Source organism: Serinus canaria, chromosome 21, assembly GCF_022539315.1.
Source record: "Serinus canaria isolate serCan28SL12 chromosome 21, serCan2020, whole genome shotgun sequence".
Lineage (NCBI taxonomy): Eukaryota > Metazoa > Chordata > Aves > Passeriformes > Fringillidae > Serinus > Serinus canaria.
In genome coordinates this window covers 2706023-2730119 of record NC_066334.1, presented here as the reverse complement: position 1 = coordinate 2730119, position 24097 = coordinate 2706023, and the positions used below count along the sequence as shown (strand labels likewise).

Below are 24097 nucleotides of genomic sequence, written 5' to 3'. Positions count from 1 at the left end.
CCACTCATATTTTATACCACCAAGAGCTGTCTCTCACCTAGCACTACAAAAAACCCCAGCAGACTCCTCTACTTCAACACAACAGATAATAAATATTTCTTACTGTGTATAAAAGCATAATTACAGAAAATTTTAAGCACTGTAAAGAAAAAGTAAGGCAGGATTTTCCTAAAAGATTTTTCATGGCAAAGCAGATTTATCAGTGGAAAGGAAAATTCCCAGGGTAGCTTATATTCTAAAACATATGGGAAATAACGTCTCTGAATGACTTTTGCCTAGCACAGAAGGGTTTGTAACAGCAGTACTGACAGGATCTGAAGCTGGGACTCCAGATTTTCAGCTTTCACAATGGAATTATTGCACATTATTCTTTCTGAGTAAATTAAACCCATTAATCATCATCATTAGTAATGCTCTATGGCAGTGATATGGTAACAGAGCTAGTGATTATATTCTGCTGAAGAAATAAAGAATGATACTACAGCCACTACATGCTGCTTGCTGTCACTGTCTGGCTGTGCAGGAGGATGTCAATGCCCAAGGCTTAGGAGAGATGCCAACTTCAAAGAGGTATGAGAAAAGCAAGAGATACCATCTCTCCCATGTTGGCTTTAAAGCCCCAGGAATGCTGAGAGTTAGCAGAAAAGAACAAATTCTTCCTTAGTATGATTCTGCTTGTGTCATTTCAAGCATGACAAAAATGATTTTGGCCCATGAGGTTTTCATCTCAGTTTACACCTAGCAAAGACAATGTTATTCAAATGTGAAGCCAACTCCAGTCACATACCCCCAGGCATGGGCTGAGTCCATCAGGATGCTGAGCTTTGGCACAATTGTCCTGATGCTGCCCACATCAACATTTCATCACCCTTTACATTGGAAGTGCATTGATGATGGGATTACCAAGCATGAAAGATCTCTCCATTAATAAGTGAGTGGGAGATTTTGCTAAACTTTATCTTGATGCAAGTGCCTTATACCAAACCCTAATATGTACTACTGAGACTCTAGACATGTTAAGATATTTGTGCAATACCATAAGCAGTTCAGGCAGTTGAGAAACCTGCAGAGTCCAGCTCTGGGGGCATTTGAGGTCTGGCCTACTCCTCTGACTCTAAACCTTGTAGTTGTCCACCTGTCAGAAAGGGAAACTTTCAAACATTCTCTTCCAAAACTTTCCATCACAACTAAAACCTAGACACGTTGAGATGGAAAGAAAAGAACCTGCACCAAATCTTTAGAGAGAAAACACTGAACAAATTTAGTGTCACTCTCTATACAGCATCTGCATTTATTCCATTTTTGACAGCCCTGGGAGCCTCTTGGATTTTGAGCACTCAGCATACTTCAGTGTAGACTGGAGAATGGGAGGGTATGTGAAGTACACCACAGTACACTTTTCTCTGTGAAGAGTTTTGTTATCTTGCCTTTTATTAAGCCTTTTAGTTTCCAACACTACCACAGAAGCCATCCTGCTGATTTTAAGCAAGGACAGGGAGGTTGACAGGAGAAGCAAAGAGGCTCTGCAGGTGCTCTGAGTGCCCAGGTTTATGGATGACTTGTCCAGCAGTACCCCATCCATCACACTGCTGCTGTCTCAGCTGGATGAACGGGCAGACAGGAGGCAGCTGTGGAGATGGATCCCCTTTTCTGTCATGATCAAGTGATGTCATCATCAGTCATGATCGAGACCAGCACTCCCCTCTCATCCAAGCAGCCACATGTGGGCTCAGTTCTGCTAGGGGGTCACTGAGAGCATCACTGACTGCTCCAGAGGTCCACTGGCCATCTGCTGCTTCCCTTCCTGCCTGCTTTGGAAGGTCAGTGCAGGGAAGCTGGCGCCACTGCTCCACCCTCTGTGCCATAACACTCTCGCTAGTCTGGCACAAAATTCATGCTCAGTGGGCAGAAAGGCCAGCCATTCCTGGCTCAGAGGAAGATGGGGACTAAAATCTTTCAAGTATTTTCAGCAGCTTTCTAGAAAACACTGCAGTGTAAGCAGCCTCCCTGCTGCCTACAGAGTGCTGGAGGGAAGGATTCCCACAGGACACAGTGTTTATCAGCAGCACAGCACCACTCACAATATGAATCATCACACCCCAAAGCCACAGCCCCTCCAATGTGTTCCTAAATGCACAGCACAAGCAGCAAAAGATGATGTCTCTGTTTTCTCCTCAGCTCTCTTAGGTGGTATGTCTTGGTGGCTGCTTGGGAAAGGAGTTTCTGTGCTTGTAGATTTCTGTTCCTGCCTCTAGATCTACAATAATCCCACAATTGTGATGCCAAGCAGTGCCTGAAGACCATTTCATCACAGTCTGTATAATGTGCAAATACCATTAAGTTAGAGAGACTTTCTCATTAATTCTCCAACCCAGTGACAAGCCAGAAATTAACACAATTGATTTTCCCTGCTCATTATTAATCATCCAAGAGCTTCATCACATCTCATCTGTCCCACCTGGCTCTCAGCATTTATTTGCCAACTTCAACATATATTAAACTAATAAAAAACAACAGTCATAGCAACATCTGGACTCAAACTCCAGACAAAACCAGTGTAAGTTCCTAATTTCTTTGGTGGTAAATTTCCCACTATGTACCAACATCCCACAGAGAACCACTAGTGCCCAGATCAACACTGCCTGTTGTGTTAGTATTTTCTGTCTTTTAAACAAAACCCCCACACCTCCGTGTTGCTTTAAAACTTTAAAGAAAACAATTCATAGGGGTTTTGCTTCCTGGAAGAAGCAAATTCAGGCATCTGAAGTGCAGTTAGTCCCACAAGCTCTCTGTGTCACACTGGAGGGCCTGTAAAAAAGTGTAATCTTCTAAAATCATCAGTTCTCTTTGGCTCATGTGAATCCAGAAACTTCTCAAAACAGGCTCAGAGATAGAATTATCACTAGGTAATAAAAACCTGTATGGAAGCTGTGTTAAGGATCATTCCAGCCTTTTTTATTATGCGACTTTTGAAATTTCCAGTACGGATTTGGAAAACTAAGCAGTAAGAGGTTAGAAGGGTATTTCAATCTGGAACTGTTTCTCCAGATAATTGGATTGCTAACCCTGAAAAGTCATGATCTCAGTTTACTGTGCTGGGATAGAAGGTGCCCAATTAGTCTTTAATTACATGATCCAGCACAGGCATTGCCTGCAAGGTAACAACTTTTAAAATCATCACAGGTGAAAAAATAAAGATTTTGCTGGTGCAAGGAAGTCAGGCTCTGATAGACCTGCTCTGTCTTGTGTTTCCACTGGAACAAGGGAGGGATACACCTTTCTCCAGATACTGTGAAACAACAGCTCACAACACCCACAAACACAAAGGATAATTTGCTCTATAGGAATGTGCCCCCTATGGAGTGACAAAACTATCCTTTGTCCCCCTAAAAAGGAAAGAAGCCCAGAAGTTTCTCTCCTCAATTAGGTGAAAAGACATCTCATAGGACCTGGGGGACTTCACCTCAAACTTAAGGATAGCCAATTGGACAGGAGCCTAAAAGTTCCCCCTGAGCAATTTACTAGAAAAAGAAGAGAACAAACAAACAAATCACTTTTGTGAGGTGTTTTACAGGAGCAAGAACCTCTTGCCCTGATTTGGTTTTCCTCTGTAAAGAGTTTTGTTATTTTGCCTTTTATTAAACCGTTTTGTTTCCAACACTACCACAGAAGCCATCCTGCTGATTTTATGCCTTCTAAGGCAGCTGAGCTATCTTGGGTGTGAAATAGATCTCCAAGAGCTCATGAGACCTGGCTGGAGGAGACCCCTATTTCAACAGTCCATTTCCCAAAGGGTGCTGGCAGGCTGGCTGGGATGGAAGGGCCTGCTCCTGTCCAAGCAGGGCTGGACACAAACTTCTGTAGCCCAGACCTGGCAGCCCACCTTGGCTGGGCAGTATTGCTCTGTGTTGTCAGCTTTTTCTCAGGTTATGGCAGTGAAAGGCAGCAGCATTAGCAGAAAAGCAGGGAGGGAGGGGAGGTGTATGGTATTTGTAGGATGCCCTGACAAAGGCAGGAATGATCAATCTGACTCCATGTTCTCAGAAGGCTGATTTATTACTTTAATATACTATGGTATATTATAGAATACTATACTATACTAAAGAATACAGAAAGGATACTTACAGAATGCTAAAAAGATAATAATGAAAACTCCTGACTCTTTTCAGAGCCCTGACACAGCTTGGCCCTGATTGACCAATGAATCAAAACAACTCCCAGCAGAATCAATGAAACAATCAGCTTTGGATGAACAATCTCCAAACACATTTCAGACAAACACAACACAGGAGAAGCAAATGAGATGAGAATTGTTTTCCTTTTCTCTGAGGCCTCTCAGCTTCCCAGGAGAAAAATCCTGAGCGTAGGAATTTTTTCAGAGAATGTGAATGCATCAGAGGTGTTCTCTTCTTTATAGAGAAGCCACATTAAATAACAAAATCATCTCTCAAGGACTGTGAAGTGTTTGGCAACAGCACAGAGGAGCTCATAAATACAGTGGAAGCAACTTCCTTTAAAACATCTTCACAAATGCAGAACAAACCACGGAGGAAGTCAAACACACTATCCCCATCTCTGCAGGGAGTTTGCAGGAACTATCAATGGCCTTAAATCTAGTACTAAACAACAACAACAACCCCAAAAAAACCAAACCAAACCAAAACAAAAAATTAGGAGCTAAAATCAGCAATGGTGTGTAAGCATCACCTCACAGAAATTCATGAAGGTCATACTCCAGATCATACCTGGTGTGTTTTCAGTACTATTAGTGCAATCAGCAACCACTGAATGTTCAATGCAAAGACTCTGCCAATGAATAAGGAGAAGGAATGTGTCTCTGGAAAAGAAAGCATGCTCAAGGAACTGCTCCTTTCTGAATGAGACACTAGACAAAGTCTGGGGCCAAGAGAGGAATAAAGATCACTGACAATCAGACAAAATGATGTCATGTCACCTTCGAGGTTCCTAAAGTGGCTGTGTCAGCACATGGAGCATTGCAGAAAGAAAATTCAATCCTTGTAGTTTCTGGAGATAAATCAATCCCATTAATTTGTTAATATGGGTAAGGCTTATTGTACCCAGATGATTTTGTAATTTCTTAATTAGACCTCTTGAGAAGCCAAATATCTCATCTGAATCCTCTCACATACCAGTGCTGTCTCAGGGATGACATTTTGTTGTCCTTTTTTTTCACTGTAGACCACAAAGGTGTTTGTTTTTTTTCTAAATATGCTGACAGCTCGTAAAAGGAAATTATGGAAATTTTTAAGGCTATATTGGGAACTAAAGCAAATCAAAAAACTGTCAGAAACCAAGACTTTCTCCTTCCTCAAGGGCTGAGCCTGGTAAATACATCCATTCGTGTGTAACAAGCTTTATGGCAGAATTCAGACTAGCAGACCTGCCCAGTGCTACTCCAGCTCAGGACACCTGAAAGGTGCCAGCCAGGAGGCAGATGGAGGAGGCAGACCCTAACCTCCTGTTTCTAAAGCTCTCTACCTTTTCAAGCTCCTAGAGCAGCATTTGTGATCCAGTGTTTTAGCAAGGTTCATTGCTTTCCTTGCTTCCTGACAAACTGCCTGTGCCACATCTCTCAGCCAGCAAATTCATCTTGCTCAGCCATCTCCTTAATGAGCAGCTTCTCCTCGTTTCTGTTTCATGATAGAGTAACTTGATGGTGCCATACATTTTTAATTCTTCAAATCACTCAGGCCCTGGCAGGCCAGTGAGTATTCAGCAGAGGACAGTCAGGGGTTATAGTTTTGTTTGGATTTGCTCTGTTTTTAAAATACATTTGGGTCTTCATGGGGAGAGGTCGTGAACTCTGGTGTGTGAACTTCTCACTCAGGACAGTGCATGCATGAAGCCTGGGAAAGATGCACAAGCACACTCTCTCAGCTGACCCCAAAGGAATGCTTAACTGGGTCCTTCAAGTTTTTGTCATTACTACAAATCCTTGTGGCCATTGAAATATCTGGATTGGAACACAGGTTTTCCTCAAGATGTAGCAAGAATAAACAGGGACAGCATCAAGAGTTATCATCAGAAGACAGTGCAAAAAAATCCCATGACAAATTAGTTCATTTTGGGTGTTACTCTGAGTTCAGAAAAGCACAAAGACCTTGCTTCAGACAATAAAACATGGGCATGGTTCTGTCCAGCAATGGGCCTGTTTCCTTTAGAGATACAGCTGCAATAATCCAGCCCTGCTGAGCTTCATTGAAACTTACACATTTTTAGGCAATGCCATTGATTTTATCTTGGCTAGATATTTAACCCCACCTTTAAATGAAAAATAGACTTAAAAAGCAAGAGCAGCATTTCATTCCTTAACATAATTAAGCAGGCTCAAACTCAAAGTATAAAGTGACCAAAGGTGATTCAAATATGTGAGAAACAGCACTCACTTTTAAAATTTCAAAGGTTTATTAAACTTTAACAAAGCACAACAAAAGACTGAACAAATGAAAATTACAGTGCTGTGAGCACAGAACTAAACAGCCATGAGCTCATCTACAAAAGGGATGTTTTGGTTTTTATATCCTTGGCCCCTCACAAAGTCTTGTCAGTCAATTCCTTTTCTGCCATCCATTGGTGGAGATCATTTTCTTACAACTTGATTGGAGGTCAGGTGTTGCCATGCCACGATGGCCTGGACTGCCAAGCAGATTGTATTCTCTTTGCCATCTGCATGGCACTTGTCTTCTGTTCAGTGGGCAGTTTTCCTTATCTCTTCTACAACCAGGGAGACACCTGCTGATAAGAGGCCATTGACTGTCCCTGCATGGCTGATAAGAACTGCAGCATCCCAGTGGGAGATGGGAGCCCAGAGGGAGGAGCCAGGCATTCCTACCCAGATAGAATCTGAGATTCTGGAACACCAGCACAGCTTCTCCACTGGATTTCCCAGAGAAGCAGCAGCTGCCTCTTCCCCTGGCCCTTCAGAGGCAGAGTGCTCCCTTCTCCAGGATCCCTGCTCCAGCAGAACCAGCCCTGGCACTGCAGGAGGGCTGAGCCACAATTCCAGTGGCACTGCTGCCAGCCCCTGACCCACAGGGTGTCAGGCTGTGCTCTGCCTCTGGCAGGGTTGGTTTGGTTTACTCCATTGTTTATTTTACCTTTTTATTTTCTTCCCTGTTAAAGAACTGTTATTCCCTGCTCCCATATTTTTTGCCTGACAGTCTCTTAATTTAAAATTTATAGCAATTCAGAGGGAGGGGGTTTTCATTTTCCATGTCAGGGGAGGCTCCTGCCTTCCTCAGCACACACCTGTCTTCCCAAACCAAGACACACGACTCTAGTAACAAGCCTGCCCTGCCTAAGTGCTCGAGCACTGTCAGCAATACAAGGGGGAAGGGAGAGAGAACTATGGGGAGAACATACTAAAACAACATAAATATACTTCTATAAAACTTCTCTTAACATACACATCCCTTAATTGTGAGAGCCAACCATTGCATTGCCCATCTATAACAAAATAAAAATAATCTACCCATGAAAGGCCCAGTTATTAAAGCTTCAGACTGGAAAGGAGAACTGTCAAGTGCTCTCCTCCAAGGAGCATTGCCCTGTTCTTCTAAAGTTCTTCTTAGTCTTCTGATATTTACATATTTGTAATAGAGTTTTTCATGCACTATTCGTGTAAATAATGATTGTTTCGCATTCCTTTCTGGAGGAAGAGAGAATTGATAGACTGTTGGTTTGACCAGTGTGGTTGGAGAAGTAGCAATTTCATCCTCCAATCCACGGTCACTTTTAGAATTCTGTAAATATCAAAGTCCAGAAATAAATGCACCTTTTTAACCTTAAACATCTCAGCATGTGAGTGTCATTCATTTCATGTTGTATTGCAACAAAGGAGCATCCCCTGGAGTAAGCAGCAGTGATTCAGTCTGCTCACCCAAGTGACAGGGAGAACAGAGTCCAAGCTACCAAAAACATTATAAAAGTATTAAGATTTTTCCCTGGGGATTCAAGATGTGTTAAAAGCAATTGACTGAACAGAAGTACATCTCATGGAGTGTGCAGACCTGGCATTCTTTGCCCCACAAGTATACTGTGCCTCATGCATAGCTTGCCCACACTCTTTTGAAAACCCAGCCCTCAGCATCTGACCAGAAAGAGTATTAAGCATTATTAAGCTTATTAAGCCATCAGCAAAGGCTTTAAAATTTGAGAGTTGACTGGCTTTCTTCAAATGTCCATTTCTGCCAGTACCTGCCTAGGCCAGGAACATCTGTCCAGTTATAATCTGCACAATAGAAATTCGTCTGCAGCCACTTAACTTTCAAGTTCCCTTACATGAGAAGAGACTCAATGAGATACAACCAAACACTAAAAACTCCTTTGCAAGCCCAGCTCATGGGTTCCTGTAGAAAAAAGGCTCTGCAGCAGCAATGGAAGAGTAACGCTGCCATCTGCAGGCACTTGGAATTGAAGCTTCCTTATTTGGAAAGATGAGCCATGTATTGACATCATGTTATCCTGTATTTTATCCTTTATAACTCTAAATTTGTTTGTAAAGCACTCTGTGCCACTGGCCAAGGCAGGAAAATTCCAAGCCATGCTTTAGGCTCCTTTATGACACACATGGGGAGGCATTATGCTGTCACAGTTGTATGGAGCAGTGACCATAGCGCTGGAAAACTGGCAGAACACACTGGTGAGGATGGAAAAGTTCATCTTTATTAAAGGTATTAAAGTCAGCTGAAACCTCCTTACAAACACTGAACAGTACACAGCACAGAAAACTGCGTCAGAGAAAATTCTGCACATTGATTAATAGCCAGAACTATTCTAAGCCTGCCATTAGTAGGAAATGATCAGTTACAGAGCTGTTTGCCTTGTGAGAGGGAAGGACAGGACTATGTGATTCATAAAAGGACTTTTACACAAAAAAAAGTATGATTTTCCAGGCACTTACACTATAAACATGGCAGACTGTCCTGGATTGCAAGGCAATGTGTATTGTATTTGTCATCTGTTAGAGGTGGGGCACTTGTCTTCCGTTCAGGGGGCAGTTTTCCTTATCTCTTCCACACCCATGGAGACACCTGCTGATAAGAGACCATGGACTGTCCCTGCATGGCTGATAAGAACTGCAGCATCCCAGTGGGAGATGGGAGCCCAGAGGGAGGAGCCAGGCATTCCTACCCAGATAGAATCTGAGATTCTGGAACACCAGCACAGCTTCTCCACTGGATTTCCCAGAGGAGCAGCAGCTGCCTCTTCCCCTGGCCCTTCAGAGGCAGAGTGCTCCCTTCTCCAGGATCCCTGCTCCAGCAGAACCAGCCCTGGCACTGCAGGAGGGCTGAGCCACAATTCCAGTGGCACTGCTGCCAGCCCCCTGACCCACAGGGTGTCAGGCTGTGCTCTGGCTCTGGCAGTGCTGTTTTGGTTTACTGCATTGTTTATTTTATCCTTTTCTTTTCTTCCCTATTTAAGAACTGTTATTCCTGAAAAAAAAAGGAAAGATATGCTCCCATATCTTTGCCTGAGAGCCCCTTAATTTCAAATTTATAACAATTTTGAGGGGAGAGTTTTACATTTTCCATTTCAGGGGAGGCTCCTGCCTTCCTTAGCACACACCTGTCTTTCCAAACCAAGACACAGATGAAGACCTTCTTTTTTTTGTGACCATGTTTTAATCCATGTGTAAAAATACAACTTGAGTAATACAAAATAATTAAACATAGCATAATAAACTGAGTAACATTCAGACAGTTTATTGGGTAAGAAGAAAGGCCAGGAGGTGCTTTAGAACACATTAACAGATGGGCTACAGATCAGTTCATCTACCAGTGCACATTCATCACACTGCAATACAGCTCATCAAGAGTGACCTGAAAGAAGTTTCTAAAGTTTATATTCAGGGAAAGTAGCATGGGACAGGGAAAAGTGGGGTGGGGGAAGAGACCCAGCATCTTCATCACAAAGCAAACCAATAAATGAACCTCTCTAACCACTCATTGATTACAGGTAAAGATTATTTTGGCTAATGACATTGGTTAAGTCACCCTTTATGTTAGTTTCTATCTAAAATGTTTTCTAGTACTAACAAGCTTTTTGGAAAGCACAGAGATAAAACACTTTTTACTTTCAAAGCTCTTTATGACAATGATGTCAGCTGAGTAACCCTGTAAGTTAGGCAAAAATTAGCTGTATTCTGAGACAGAGAAGTTAAATGACTTCATCAAAACCAAGGTGAAGAATGTGTTAGTTATTACTAATATCCTCAAGAACCTGGAATGAAACTGTTTTTCAAAGAGAGGGAATTGGAGGCAACCAGCATCTGCTAGTAAGAAATTACCAAACTTTCATCTCAGTTTTACTATTAAAATACTTTTAATTCCCCCTACCTCAGAAAGTGTTCCACACATACATTTTTGTAATAATGAGCTGTTTCATCTTAGTAACAAAAAGCACTGGTCCTGTCCAGCCCTAGGGAGACATCCCACCCAAGAAAGGGTAGGATGTCAGGATACAGTAAGAGTTACATACTCCAATGATCTTCCCATTATTACAATTACAGTCATCAAAGATGCAAGCCAAGTTACTTTAAGGAATTTAGCTGGAGTACTCTAGTTTTTGTAAAAAAAAAGTAGAGAAAAGATAACTAACCATTCTTTGAAATGGAAAGCTATTAAAAACCAAGCTATCCTAAAATGAAGCACACAGCTGCTACAAAGGGCAGGATTAACCCAATAAACTTGTATATCCCCAAGTGCAAGGTTAACAGATTTGTCAGCTCAGCCCTTACTCATCTCTACCAAAAGCTTTTGGTTTGCAGAAATGTGAAATGGATATTGGAGCTAGGCTCTTCTTTATTCTGTAGGTCCACAAAGAAGCAACAGCAGAAACTTGTTGTGTATATCTGCATTGAATAGTTTCCAAAACCTTCTGGATCTCCCTCCATCCAAACTGAACTCGTGCATTTTGTCCTTGTGTTTTTAATCCTAACAAGTATTTTGCTGTAGCAAGCAGCTGCTGAAGTCCATCTCTTCTTGTCCAGTGCCAGATCAGAGAGATCATTTGCCCATTTTAATAAAAAAAAGATGAAACTGTGGCTCATTAAATAGGCCTGCAAAGACTCCTCTCCATTAACTTCAGCTCAGATATAACTGCTGGGTAACAGTGGATAACGTGAAGCCATCAAACCAGTGTCTAAAGAGCTGTACCTTGTACTCTGGTACCACCAACTCAGCTTTACTGCTGGCAGGACAACCCACTAATGGGACACTTGGCTCTTTCAGATTTACACCATGAGGGCATAGCTTACCTATGCCAGATGCAGGGTAACTCCACGTGAGTTTATTGCTAGTTTATTGCTCGTGTGTAAAGGGGTTCCCACACACACACTTGTTCAAAAGCAAGGCTGTGACCTGGCACCTGGAGCTCTAGCTCAACACCTGCATCAGTTCCTCTGAGCTTATCACAGCTCCTGCAAAGCTTTCCAGGAAAACCTGTGTACAGGTACTAAGTAACACAGAAGAGAATTCAGTTGCCACTAAGTAATATGCTATGGATCAAATTCATCTTTGCACTGGAAGGCACGTATTTTCCCCATTATGTTTGGCATGTTTTTAACACAGCTGCATAGCTGCTGAGACAATCAGCTCTCCAAAGGGCCACATGAACAGCAAGTGGCAAGGAGAAAACAAAGCAATGCTATAAGGTATAAAGTGGGGAACTTCCCTTCAGAGATCACTTAATTGTGATTCAGTGACACAAACTCTAGAATAAACCAATTAACAAAATTGGTTTATTCCAATTTCCAGTCCTAATTTTTATGCAGAGCCAATGCAATAATCCAGATTTGGTTTTTCCAACACTATATCTTTCTTCTTTGGTGAACTGGGCTTCTTATAATAAGACATTTCACTATAATACTGTGAATAATAATCTAAATAAACAAACTAATTGAACAAAAAAGCTTTTTTAAAATCAAGAATTTGTTTTCCACCTATATATCCATTAATCCATAGCTATTCAGAGAAATTTGGCACTCTCTCAGCTCTCCCTAACTTAAAAACTGTCATTTCAGAAAGTAAATTCTAAGCAAATACAAAAATGGAAACCATTTGCTTTTCTACCCATCAAGGGCTTTCCAGTTGCATGGTTTGCATTTACAGCTTCAGCTTTTGTAGCAGAATACAGATTTACTGGTTTTGACCTAAAGTTTGTGCAGTGGGCTATTTGTGCTCCATTTCAGCACTACAACCCACAGAGATTTATGACTTTGACATTTCTAGACTATATGGGACAAGCAGAAGCAATAGTTCATGAATCAGTATCTAGTGCATTTCAGGGGGCTTGGAAATAAAAGCTCAAAATTTGGCTAGGAAAAGCAAAACAAAACTTAAAACATACTACAGGTGAAGATGAAACACACTTACAAGAGAGTGAATTAATGGCACCTACGTTGTGATACTAAACATTTGGCAGTGTTTTCTGATTCCCATATGGGAGCCACTGGACTCCTTCACCACTATAGAAGTGATAAGAGAAATCATTGTGCTTGTGAAGTGAATGGAGAGTGTGTTTTGAGGCTCTAGCTTTCATTGAACTGACAGTGAAAAAGTTAGGTGGCAGAAGGATGAGGCTCTTTAAACATTTCCTTGACCTTATGTCAGCTTGTTCCTCAGAGCAAAGCCCCACAGTTCTCCCCTTCTGAAGAACTGAGAAATCACTTTTTTGAAAGTATAAGCTGTGTTGTATAAGCTACCCAAGGCCAGAAATCATAACATTCACTATCAACAGTGCAAGGTGGTCTTTCCATTCTTCTCACTGTCCATAATGGGCCATTTATTCATAACATCCACTGGTAATTGGCATGAATAGTGATTTATGAGGCCTGACCCTACAGCTCTTTTCACAGTTTGGGCAGAGCACCAGCTGGTGCCAATGTAATGCCAAAAACATAGAAAAGGCCCAGCAGCAGATTGAGTTTGGCTGTCCGCTGAGGAATTTTGCTGAAGTTCTGACTCCGGAACTGTCTTTCCAGTGAGAATGCCATGGGGATGGTGAGCAGGGGCAGTGCCATGCTGATGGTGTAGCGTGTGGCCAGCACACAGAAAATCAGGTAGGGCAGGAAGAGCAGCACAGTGTAGAGGATGTAGGAGAAGGTGGGGCCGATGAGGATGGCCAAGGTGACAATTCCAGCCTGCCGGTCTGACTCCATGTCCCGGGTGTTGTTGCTGTGCAGGATGGCCTCAGTGCTGAGGGCCAGAGGGACAGCATAGAGCAGGGGGGTCAGAGACAGGTAACCAACCTGCACTGCATGGGCAAACACCACAGCCAGGGGCCCAAAGGTGATCAGGATCACCACATCGCCAAGGGCAACGTACTTAAATCCAATTCCTGTGGCAAGACACAAGAATAAAATCAAGCATTTTTAAAGAATTCAAATGACAAAAGAGAATGGATGACATAACAGTTCAGTCTTTCTCTTAGGAATGTTACAAAACAACCAAAGCACATGCAGCTATGGACAAGAAACATGTTATTTCTTTCTTCTTTTTTAAGATAAGAATTTCTCCAGACAAACAATGTAACAAAAACTAAGGGCCAATGTGGCATTCACATTCTCTGAAATAATCCCTTTGCCCAGGATTTTTCTCCTAGGAAGCTGAGAGGCCTCAGAGAAAAAGGAAAATAATTCTTATTTTCATTTGCTTCTCCTGTGTGGAATGTGTTTGGAGATTGTTTACCCACAGGTGACTGTTTTATTGGATTCTGCTGTGAGTTGTTTTCACTCTTTGGCCAATCCAGGCCAAGCTGTGTCAGGGCTCTGGAAAGAGTCACGAGTTTTCAATATTATCTTTTCAGCATTCTGTAACTGTCCTTTCTGTAGTCTTTAGTTAGTATGGTTTAGTATAATATTCTTTAATATAATATAATATTTTAAAGTAATAAATTTGCCTTCTGAGAACTTGGAGTCAGATGCATCATTCCTGCCTTCATCTGGGGGCAAAGCAAATAAAACAGGCCAGGTTTAAATACCCACCTAGATATAGCTGTCTGCAGAAACCTATAGAAATAAGGTACTTTTCAGTGTGATCATGCATACTAGAACCTGATCCTGAAGAAATACAGAAAACGTTCAGAACGAAATGCAAAGCTGACAAGATGCTTTCAGGGAAACACACATATCTCAATGTCTGACAGTTAGAAACTAAAGTTGCTTTTTCTTCTCCTCCTAATGATGTTTGTATCTATCCAACACAGGAAGACACTAAAATATCCCTGTCATATTAAGAAGAATCACAAACTGTAAAGCATTCACAGTGAAGCTCCATCTAAAGAATAACAACAAAACATTCCAAAACAAAGTAACATTCCCACCAAAGGAAAGAAAACATGCCCTTAGCTACACTGCTAAAGGATATGAGATAAACTTCACAAAAAGATTCAGCAACAGCTCTGATAAGCATCAAAAGCCATGTATGTAAACAATAACGCCTCAACACCACTATCCAACTAAAGATCTTAGTATGACTCTTCCCACAACATTCAATTGCAAGGAATACAAGTTTATGTACCAATACTTCAGGAAACACCATAAATATTTTAATGCAGTGCACTAGATAGATCATGTGTGTCTCCTAGAAACCTCTTGACAACTCAGCTGATTTTATCACTTCTGCATTCAGATTCCCAAGAAATGGGATGCAGCACTTACCTCCGGTATAAAGGAAGGAGCTGGAAAGTCCTCCAAAGTAAATCAGGGCCAGGTGCTCCAGCTTCAGCGTCGACACAGCATAGAGCCCAGCAGCGCAGATACAGCCCACGGTGTAGAGAAAGACTCCAAACCGGACTACATCCTGCGGCTCCAAAATCTGGTCCACCAATGTCCTGTCATCACTCTTCTTGTGATCGATGCCTTTGGAAAAGTCGTAATAGGTATTCACCAAGTTGCCGGCCCCGTGCACAGCCAGGACGGTCACGGCGCTTCCCACCAGCAGCCCCGGGTCGAGCGCTCCCTCGGCCCGGTACGCCAGGGCGCTGCCCAGCGCCACGGGGGTCAGCGAGGCGCTGAAGCTCCAGGGCCGGAGCGCCAGCACATAGGCCGCGCACTTGTGTCTCCAGCTGCCGGGGGCGGCCCCGTCAGCGCCCGCCAACGCCGTGCCGCTGCTCTCGCTCCCGCGGGGGCTCTCGGCGCTGATACTGATCTTCTGCACCAGGTCTGCTGGTCCCATGCTCGCCCCGCTCTCGCAGCAGCAGCACCTAGAAGGGGAAGGGCCGCGCGTTAGCGGGGCCCGGGGGGAGCGAGGGGCGCCGCCGCTATGGCGGCCTGCGGGAGATGCCAGGGCGCCGCCATTACCCACCCTACAGGACCGCCAGCCTGCCCGGCCTCGCCACTCCCGCGGCCTTGGGCGAAGAGTTCCGCACCTGCCGGTACCTCCCGCTGTACAAATTAAAAGGAAAATGAAGCGGCCCACGGCGTCATGCGCGGCGGCGAGGGGCTCACCCCGCAGCACGCGCCAGCACCACGGTTCATGTCAGAGCCGCCACGGAGCGCCCGAAGCCCGGCGCAGACACAGCCGCCTCTGCTGCTGTCACGGGCACGGCCGGACACATTTCAGAGGAGCACAGCGGGTACGGCAGCGCCCTGCTCACTCTGCGCATGCGCAGGGCGCACTCCGAGCTCACACCCGCAGCGTGCCTTGCGCTGGGAAGGACCTTAAAGCCTTAAAGCTCATCTGGTGTCAGCCCCTGCCATGGCAGGAACACCTTCCGCTGGCCCAGGCTGCTCCAGGCCCCGTCCTACACGGCCTTGGACACTTCCATGGATGGGGCAGCTACAGCTTCTCTGGGCAACTTATGCCAGGATCTCCCCAAACATTTTCCTAAATTTCTTCTCTTTTAGTCTGAACCCATTTCCCCCTTGTTCTGGTTAAGAGTTCCTCCTTGTATGCCCCTCCAGATACTGAAAGGCTGCTCTGAGATCTCCACACAACCTTCTCTTCTTCCACAACAGCACCACACAGCTCGGTGTCACTTGCTGAGGGTGCCTCAATCCCATTGTGGCCGACAAAGCTGGTGAATATTATCAGCCCCTGTACCACCCCTGAGGGACACTGCTCGTCCCTGGTCTCGATGTGGACAATGCGCCGCTGACCGCAACACTTTACGTGCGGCTATCCCGCCAGTTCTTTATCCAACGAGTGGTCTATCCATCAAATCCACGTCTCTCCAGTTTAGAGACCAGGATGTCATGCGGAACAGTGCCAAGCGCTTCCCACGAGCGCAAGCAGATGATGCCGCTTGTTCTACTCTATCTACCCATGCTGTAGCCCGGCCATAGCCGGCACCTCACGGAAGGGCGGAAGCCGGCATCGGCAGGGTGGGCCTACAGAGTAAACCCAGCCATTCTATTGGTTAGATGCACTGCCACTCAGTCACTATTGCCTTGATGATTGGTCAAACGGCGACTGCCCTTGCGGTTCCTTGGGGAAGAGGCGGAGCTTTGAGCGCTTCTTCCCCCGTTCCCTTTTTCTATTAGCCAGATGTGATGCCGATCACGGCGTTCCCGGGATCCTATTGGCCAGCCGCGGCTCGCTGGCGCTGCAGGCGCGGCGGCGGGGCAGGCACGGGGCCCGGGGCCCGGGGCCCGGAGTAGGGGAGGCGGCGGCGGGTGAGTGAGAGCGGCGGTGCCTCTCATCATCATCGGCTCCCCTTCCCCTCACCTCCCGCTTCCTGCCCGGCCCGACCTGCCCGAGCGCCCGGCCGCGCGGCCCCGCCGCCTGCGGCCCCGCCGGCCGTGCTCGCCTTGCCCCGCCTCATCCCTCCCTCACTCTCGGCCTGCGGGGCTCCCCCCGCACCCGGGCCTGCCGGGTCCTGCCCGCTGGGCTCTGTGGCCCTGAGGGAATCCCGGGAACTGCCTCCGGCCTGGGTTGATGGGCAGCAGCAACCCCGCCGCTGCTCTGTGATCCGGGGAGCCTCTGCTGGGCTGCTGCCAGCAGCCACCTCGCCCATGGTCCCGCTGGATGTCTGTGACCGCGTGTGGAATATTTGGGGAGAAGCAGTTGAAGTTCTGGTGTTAGTGCTTGGTTTGGTCTTACATAATCTGAATATCGGGGCGGGGGGGGGGGGTGTCAAGCATCTGAAATGTTCTCGACGTAAAGAAAGGCTCCTGAGAAAGTTTGTTTATGTGTTATGCTAGGAAACCCCGTGTTGCAATGACTGGCGTTGCTATAACTGGACTTCCCATCTCTAAATATCTACTGGAGGATGTAACACTTGCCAGTGCTGAGTCTTCCTTGTGTTGGTGTAACACTGAGATTTCTGTGAAGAAACTTGGATGAAAGTGTTCAGGGAGGGCATATGATAGTGATATAATCCTGGGAATGGTTGTGCTTACTTATTATAGGTAATTGCAAACTCTAGTTTCACCCTGCTGTTTTTCAACTGTTGCATTACCATTGATTTAGGATTGGATCACCCTAGGGGACCTGGCCTACTGCGATGTATTTGGGAGCTAGAGAGCAAATAGGCTGGGGGTCGTGGTATGTGGTGATACAGTTTTATCATGGAGTGTAATGCCTAAGGAATATAGTCATTGCTTGTAATTTTATGGTCTACCAACGCAGCATCTTTATGGGTCTTTTGGGAACAGTCAGGAGGGACAGCCTTAAGAAAGAAGCTCGGAGATTTCAGTTCAAGCAGTAAAAGATGTGTGTCTCTGAAGAATTTACAGGACTTGATGCCCCTGAGCCCTAGCATACTGCCACCATGTCGGGTACTGTGTCCATTCTCCAGCAGTTTGCCAATGGCTTGAAGAGTCGCAGCGAAGAGACAAGGGCCAAAGCTGCCAAGGACTTGCAGCACTATGTCACCATGGAGCTGCGTGAGGTGAGTGCTCCCAGTGGCATTAATCATCCTTGTGTATCGTGTGAATGTAGAGGAATGGGCTGGTGCCTTGGCAATGGAGACTTTTGGAATATGGAAACTGGTCTTAGGGAGGAGATGGGAGTTTATCTTTGCCCCCTGGCATGTTGGAGAGGTGAGCAAGCTGGTGACGCAAATGGGTGGTCAAGTACCAGAATAAGTAAACTTGCTGCATATAGGTCACAAATAAGAGAAACTATTTTGAGCTTGTAACATATGGTTGATTTAATTTCTTTCTGTTTAAGTGGCATAAGAAGCATTTTCATTATGGAGGTTTTGGAGCAGGAGGGAGAGAGAGAGAAAGCTGAAAGCTGATTTGAACTTTTTGCTTTTACAGATGAGTCAGGAAGAATCTACCAGGTTTTATGATCAGCTGAACCATCACATATTTGAGCTGGTCTCTAGCTCTGATGCAAATGAAAGGAAGGGTGGCATTCTGGCTATAGGTAAGTGAAAGTGCATAATGCTTCTGCTGAGTTTTCTCTTCCTGCAACCACCTTTAGGGACAGATTTTCAAAAGGAATGAGCTTTTATAGTTGGGGCCAGATGTCTGACAGCTCAGGATACTGGGTGTGTTCTAGTTGCTGGCTCTGAAAATCTGCGTGAAGTGTCAGCATGGGAGCTACTGAGAGTGGCTGGAAACCTGGTACTTAATGGGCCCTGAGCTCTTCTGGGAGTGGAGCATCAAATGTGAATGCTGAGCACATGAAAATTCTGTTCTGGAGCTCAGCTGAGAGCGCTTTGTGCTGCCCCTTTATATGTTTCAGGGCAGGCTGACTTTCTCAACTCTCTTCCATCTGGAGAGATTGATTCTTGTTATTTAAATTTATCTGGCTCCATAACAGCAACTTCCATCCCCAAGAGGGGCTCACAGAGTTTCTGCTTTGATTCTGATCACCCTCTCCATTAGCAGCTCTGGCTGTGTGCTCTCTGAGATTGCAGAGCTGCCTGAATCCCCACTCTTGGGGAAGTCAGCTTGCATAAATACTTTGCCTTCCAGACAAGTAACTGGTATTGTAGCAGTTACTTCTTAAATAGCCAAAGAGATGTTTATGGTTTAGGCTCATAGACATAAAAATCATCCAGTCCCAATGTGTTTGAAGGCAGTGTAAATCCCTCAGAGAAATCTTTATTGATAACATCAGGTCTTAAGCTGACAGCATCACATTCAAGGTGCTTTGTGATGTTGAAAGGTGACAGTTTGACAGCCCTGGACACTTATGGCCTCTATCTACAAAACAAGTACAACTCAGGCACTGGCAGTGAAAGCTTCTGCCATGCTGGTGTCTGCTGAATTTCCTCCACCCTCTCCAGGAGAGACTGTCTCTAGGACTGAGGAGGGGAGCATTTCCTTGGTCTGTTCAGTCTTTGACTTTTCTTGTGAGGGGGACTAGCTGTAGTAGTTGCATGCAGATGGATGTCTTTCTATTAGGAAAGGGTCTGTGATCCCAGGGTGAATTATTTTTTTCCTCTTCTAAAACTGAAATTACGGAAAATTTATGAGGCTACCAGATGCATTTCCCACTCATTTTAAGAGTTCAGGCTCAAAAGAATGATGGCCCTTCCTGTGCTTGATTTTTTTTTTCTCCCTGTGGATTTGTAGTTTAGGGGGGCTTAGTGGGAATCTTTAAGGAACGTGTAGGGAATACTAGCTGTCATCCAGGGGTTCCCTACTGTCTGTCTCACTGACTCTTGGGGAGAACTGCAGCACATGAAAACTGCAGCATTGCTCCCTTTCTCTGCAGCAAGTCTTATCGGTGTTGAAGGAGGTAATGCCACCCGTATCGGCAGGTTTGCCAACTACCTGAGGAACCTCCTGCCATCCAATGACCCTGTTGTGATGGAGATGGCTTCCAAGGCTATTGGGAGGCTTGCAATGGCTGGTGACACCTTCACAGCTGAGTATGTGGAGTTTGAGGTGAAACGAGCTCTGGAGTGGCTGGGAGCTGACAGGAACGAAGGTCGTAGACATGCAGCTGTAAGTGACGCCTTTTTTGTTGTCATGAAATAGTTGGGATTAGGGAACAGTGGTAGGAAATATTCACAGAAGTCTGCAGAAAAGCTTTGGTCAGGGTGGGAATGGTTGCCAGTCCATGTCTGAGAATCTGTAATGCTCTCCTGGGCAGACAGCGTGCTGCTTCATTGCTTCTCCATTAGCCCAGTGACTAATGAAGACAAGACACTGTTATACTAGGAATTATCAGAGTGTGGGGTTGGAAACAGCTCACAGACATCCACAGTCTAAACAAATGGTACTACACTGTAAAAGTGATGAGGTTTGTCTCTGTGTGCTCATCTTTCAGATTGTTACTGTTTCCCTCCCCACATCCAGGTCCTTGTCTTGCGGGAGCTGGCAATCAGCGTGCCTACCTTCTTCTTCCAACAAGTGCAGCCATTCTTTGACAATATATTTGTGGCTGTGTGGGATCCCAAGCAGGCCATCCGAGAGGGAGCTGTCTCTGCCTTAAGAGCCTGCCTTATCCTCACCACGCAACGGGAGCCAAAAGAGATGCAGAAGCCCCAGTGGTACAGAGTAAGAAAATAACTTTGTTTTGAAGTAGCCCCTTATAATGCAACACAGATGTTGAAGTGCCAGTTTTCAGAAGAGCTGGCTAAGCTAAGAACCTGTCACCTCTGTCAGCTAAAAAACTGCCTCTCCTTGAAAGGGTTGAAAATATAATGGCTTCCAAAGTGAGTAGCTCCTTCAGCCTACTGCTGCAAAAGTAAGCAAGATTTAACTCTTTCAAGATTACATTGGTCTATCTGAACCTCATCTTCAGCTGTTGAACTTGACCTAGTTTTATAGCCATGCAATTATCTAGTTTCATCTCTTACTAGTAGAGGGTTTTATTAGTGTAGATAAAACATAAGTGTGAAAGATAAGAATTCTTTTGCTTGAACCTTTGCTTTGCTGCCATTGTCACAGGAATTCAAGCTTGGTGATATTAAGTAAGTTTTGGGCAGTGCAGTCAGATGTTATGAATTTGGATTTCTTGTAATCAAGTAAGTGCTGCAGATAGTGATGGAGCTGATACCATGCAGTTTGATTAGTGCTGCTGAAAATGCTCTGCAGCAGAGTCCACAGCTTTTGGGTGAATCAGAATTGTATTGCCTTATGCTTCTTTTATTACTCAGTTGAGGTTTGTGGCTACTCTTGGAAGGTTCAGAATGTCACTAACTCTTGACTGGCAGTACTACTTCATTTCCACAGACTTTGTTTCTGCAGTGTCCCTGAGATTTTTTTCTATTTCCCCCAAGCATACATATGAAGAGGCTGAGAAGGGCTTTGATGAGACTTTGGCCAAAGAGAAAGGAATGAATCGTGATGACCGAATCCACGGTGCCTTACTGATCCTCAATGAGCTAGTGAGAATCAGCAGTATGGAGGGAGAGGTGAGCAAAGGAGCAAGGTGGCAATTACGGGCATTGGTTGAGACTGTATAGCAACTCTGCAGTCTGTGGAAATATCCCATAGTGTTGCAGTGGGGTTGTTGGGTTGAAGACTCATCTGAGCATGGAATCGAGTATTAAAGTGTATTAGAGAAATAAAAAGGGACAAGTTTGGGCTGAGGAGGTAATAAGCTCCAATGGAAAGTCTATTAGCTTGATTAAATACAATGAAAAATATTTTTTTCTATGGGATGAGGACTCTCCTGCATGTTAGAAACTCAAATATTTTTGCTGGATTTTACTCAGTTACAGCCATTTGAATATTGAGTATACAGGATGCTATTCAGGAGATTTGGGTAATACTGTACTGAGAGTATCTTAGTTACTTTTTATTTTTTAATGTTTCTCTACTTTGTCCAGCGCCTTAGAGAGGAGATGGAGGAGATCACTCAGCAGCAGCTTGTGCATGACAAGTACTGCAAAGACCTCATGGGCTTCAGTACCAAGCCTCGCCACATCACTCCCTTCACAAGCTTTCAGTCTCTTCAGCCCTCTCAGTCAAATGCCTTGGCTGGTCTCCTGGGGTACAGTGCTCACCAAGGAATTATGGGTTTTGCAACCTCACCTGTCCCAGTAAAATCTACTCTGGTAGAAAGTCGATGCTGCAGGGATCTAATGGAAGAGAAGTTTGATCAAGTATGTATTAGTTCTTCAACTTGTCTCCCAACATTCTCAACATCTGTTCTTGCAGAGGAATTGTACTCTATGTTTTTACTTAGCAGGCAATACCAGCTGGTATTGAACTGAGCCTTCAAAACTCAATATTTACATGTGGCTTTGTCACTGTCTGTCTTAGGGCAAATGATTTATTTCCTTTGGAAGCAGTCTTGATTATCCTTTTCTTTGAGGGACTCTGAGGCCAAATGTCAGTAGAATGCCTGAAAGCACACAGGTGATAAACATGTGTGTGTTACTGCCAATGGCCATCCTTTAAAGCCTAATCTATTTCCTTCCAGGTCTGCCAGTGGGTTCTCAAGTGCAGAACCAGCAAAAATTCTTTGATCCAGATGACAGTTCTCAATCTGCTACCACGACTGGCTGCTTTCCGTCCTTCAGCATTCACAGGTGACAAGATGAATGGTGGATATTAGAAATATTGCTGATTTTGGACTGGAAGTTATCCACATTTCTTTGGTCCAGATGAACTTGTGCAGCACACCAAATGTGGTGCTTGTCTGATGAGCCCATTCCTCTGTGGAAAGACAGTCTTTTGTTCTGAATAAGTGTGACTTGATAGCTGATGCCAAAATGTTGCTCTGATGAAGAAAATAGATTGAAATCTATTTTCAGAATTTGGTGATCAATACCATAAGACATAAAACCCTCCTTTTTCTGTTTTCTCCTCAATATGTTAGAGTTAGAGGAAAATTCTCTCATGCTCTGACTCAGTATATGCCAAATAGTATTAGAGTTCTCTTCCTTTTTCTCTGTTGCATGTGCTAGGAAATAACTGCCAGCTTTATTTAAAGCAGTTTAGTTGATTTATCAAGCAAGTTTAGGAGAGTATCAGAGTTGGAGGCAAGTCACCAAGCTGCTCTTAGTGAGTTGGAACAATTTTTGTGTTAATTATTCCAAATCTCCAATTAATCACTATGAAACTATCACTATCTTATGTGTATAAAACCTGTTGCAGTGGTGGTGTTTTATAGCTCTTTTGATTTTTCTTTTTAAAAACAAAGTCTTCTGTAGTTTGAAAAGTTGATTATATGGTGACATATTTGCCACTGATCATGTCAGCAAATTTAATATTACTATGTCTGTTTTCTATTTTAACACTTGTAAAGGTTTAGTTGGAAATGTTACGCAGCTGTATAAACCTAAGTGAGTTCTAATATCTGTATTGTTTTCTCTTGTGGGCAGCTGATCAGTATCTTCCAGACACCATGAATCATGTTCTCAGTTGTGTGAAGAAGGAGAAGGAGCGAACAGCAGCCTTCCAGGCCTTGGGTTTGCTTTCTGTGGCAGTGAGGTCTGAGTTTCAAGCTTACCTACCAAAAGTCCTTGAAATCATAAAAGCAGCTCTTCCCCCAAAGGACTTTGCCCACAAGTAAGTATGTGGAAGTTAGAGGAAGAAATGGAAACACTTGCTCTTTATAGAATTTTTATAATGTGGATCAAATTCTTGTATTAAAATCAGAAGTGTTTCTGTAAGACTGTTCACACAGAAGGAGGATGAAGAAAGATGTTTGAAAAGTTGCAGCTCCTTGTAATTTTGTGGTCCTTTTCCAGGAGACAGAAGTCTGTGCAGGTTGATGCTACAGTTTTCACCTGCATTAGTATGCTGGCACGAGCCATGGGACCCAGTATCCAGCAGGACATCAAAGAGCTTTTGGAACCTATGCTGGCTGTGGGCCTGAGGTAAGCATAAATCTGTTTTGCTGTTAGCTGCAGGATGGCATTGTCAGCCATTCAGAGTGAGATCTTAAACGTTTTCAGATTGATAAGGAAGATTATTGCTTTTAAGTTGACATAAGTGATCTTTCAGAAGATCACTATAGCTGTTTCAGAAGAATGGTATGTTTTAACTGTTAATGTCTGTATTACTTCAGAGAATTCATATCTCTGTTATTTAAGAGAATTCATGTCTCACTAAAGAAATCTTGTTGTAGAACAGCTAGTCCAAAAGTATTCTCCTTCATTTTTCACTATTCAAACACATTTGGCAGCAACCTGTGAAATTTTTGAAAGCATGTGACAGCCAGCAGACTTGTGCCATATCAAACCGGCAGACAAGGAGAGCTGAAGTGCTGAATATTTG

General features: G+C 44.2%; 2 protein-coding genes across 8 annotated transcripts in view; one reads left to right on the top strand and one right to left on the bottom strand.

Annotated features, from left to right (window-relative positions):
- Positions 1-9709: 9709 nt before the first annotated feature.
- Positions 9710-15587, bottom strand: UBIAD1 (UbiA prenyltransferase domain containing 1). Of its 2 annotated transcripts, XM_030233187.2 has the most exons (3): positions 15327-15587; positions 14681-15225; positions 9710-13359 (listed from the first exon to the last, which is right to left on the bottom strand). In XM_030233187.2, the coding sequence occupies exons 2-3, from the start codon at positions 15195-15197 to the stop codon at positions 12872-12874; spliced, it is 1005 nt and encodes a 334-aa protein (XP_030089047.1). In that variant the 5' UTR covers positions 15198-15225; positions 15327-15587; the 3' UTR covers positions 9710-12871. The 2 variants fall into 2 exon arrangements, with proteins under 2 accessions (XP_030089047.1, XP_050838537.1); XM_050982580.1 differs by having other exon boundaries at positions 14681-15497.
- An 894-nt stretch (positions 15588-16481) lies between these two features.
- The window catches only part of MTOR (mechanistic target of rapamycin kinase), a 69919-nt gene continuing 62303 nt past the window's right edge, over positions 16482-24097 (top strand). For 3 of the 6 annotated variants that reach the window (XM_009095633.4, XM_050982574.1, XM_018920469.3), the window contains exons 1-10: positions 16482-16636; positions 17690-17853; positions 18227-18335; positions 19635-19867; positions 20222-20422; positions 21148-21282; positions 21700-21975; positions 22296-22404; positions 23200-23386; positions 23569-23697. In XM_009095633.4, the coding sequence (XP_009093881.1) occupies positions 17734-17853; positions 18227-18335; positions 19635-19867; positions 20222-20422; positions 21148-21282; positions 21700-21975; positions 22296-22404; positions 23200-23386; positions 23569-23697 (1499 nt within the window). In that variant the 5' untranslated portion in view covers positions 16482-16636; positions 17690-17733. Of the gene's footprint in view, positions 16637-16670; positions 17041-17175; positions 17372-17689; positions 17854-18226; positions 18336-19634; positions 19868-20221; positions 20423-21147; positions 21283-21699; positions 21976-22295; positions 22405-23199; positions 23387-23568; positions 23698-24097 lie in introns of those variants that run through there. The other 3 variants (XM_050982573.1, XM_018920470.3, XM_018920473.3) reach the window with 3 other exon arrangements.

Excerpts from the sequence above, each read along its gene's own strand:
- UBIAD1 (XM_030233187.2), bottom strand. The coding sequence starts at position 15,197 with ATGGGACCAGCAGACCTGGTGCAGAAGATCAGTATCAGCGCCGAGAGC. Across the intron at positions 13,360-14,680 it reads CTCCTTCCTTTATACCGGAG|GAATTGGATTTAAGTACGTT; the intron begins GTAAGTGCTGCA and ends GTCTTGCCACAG.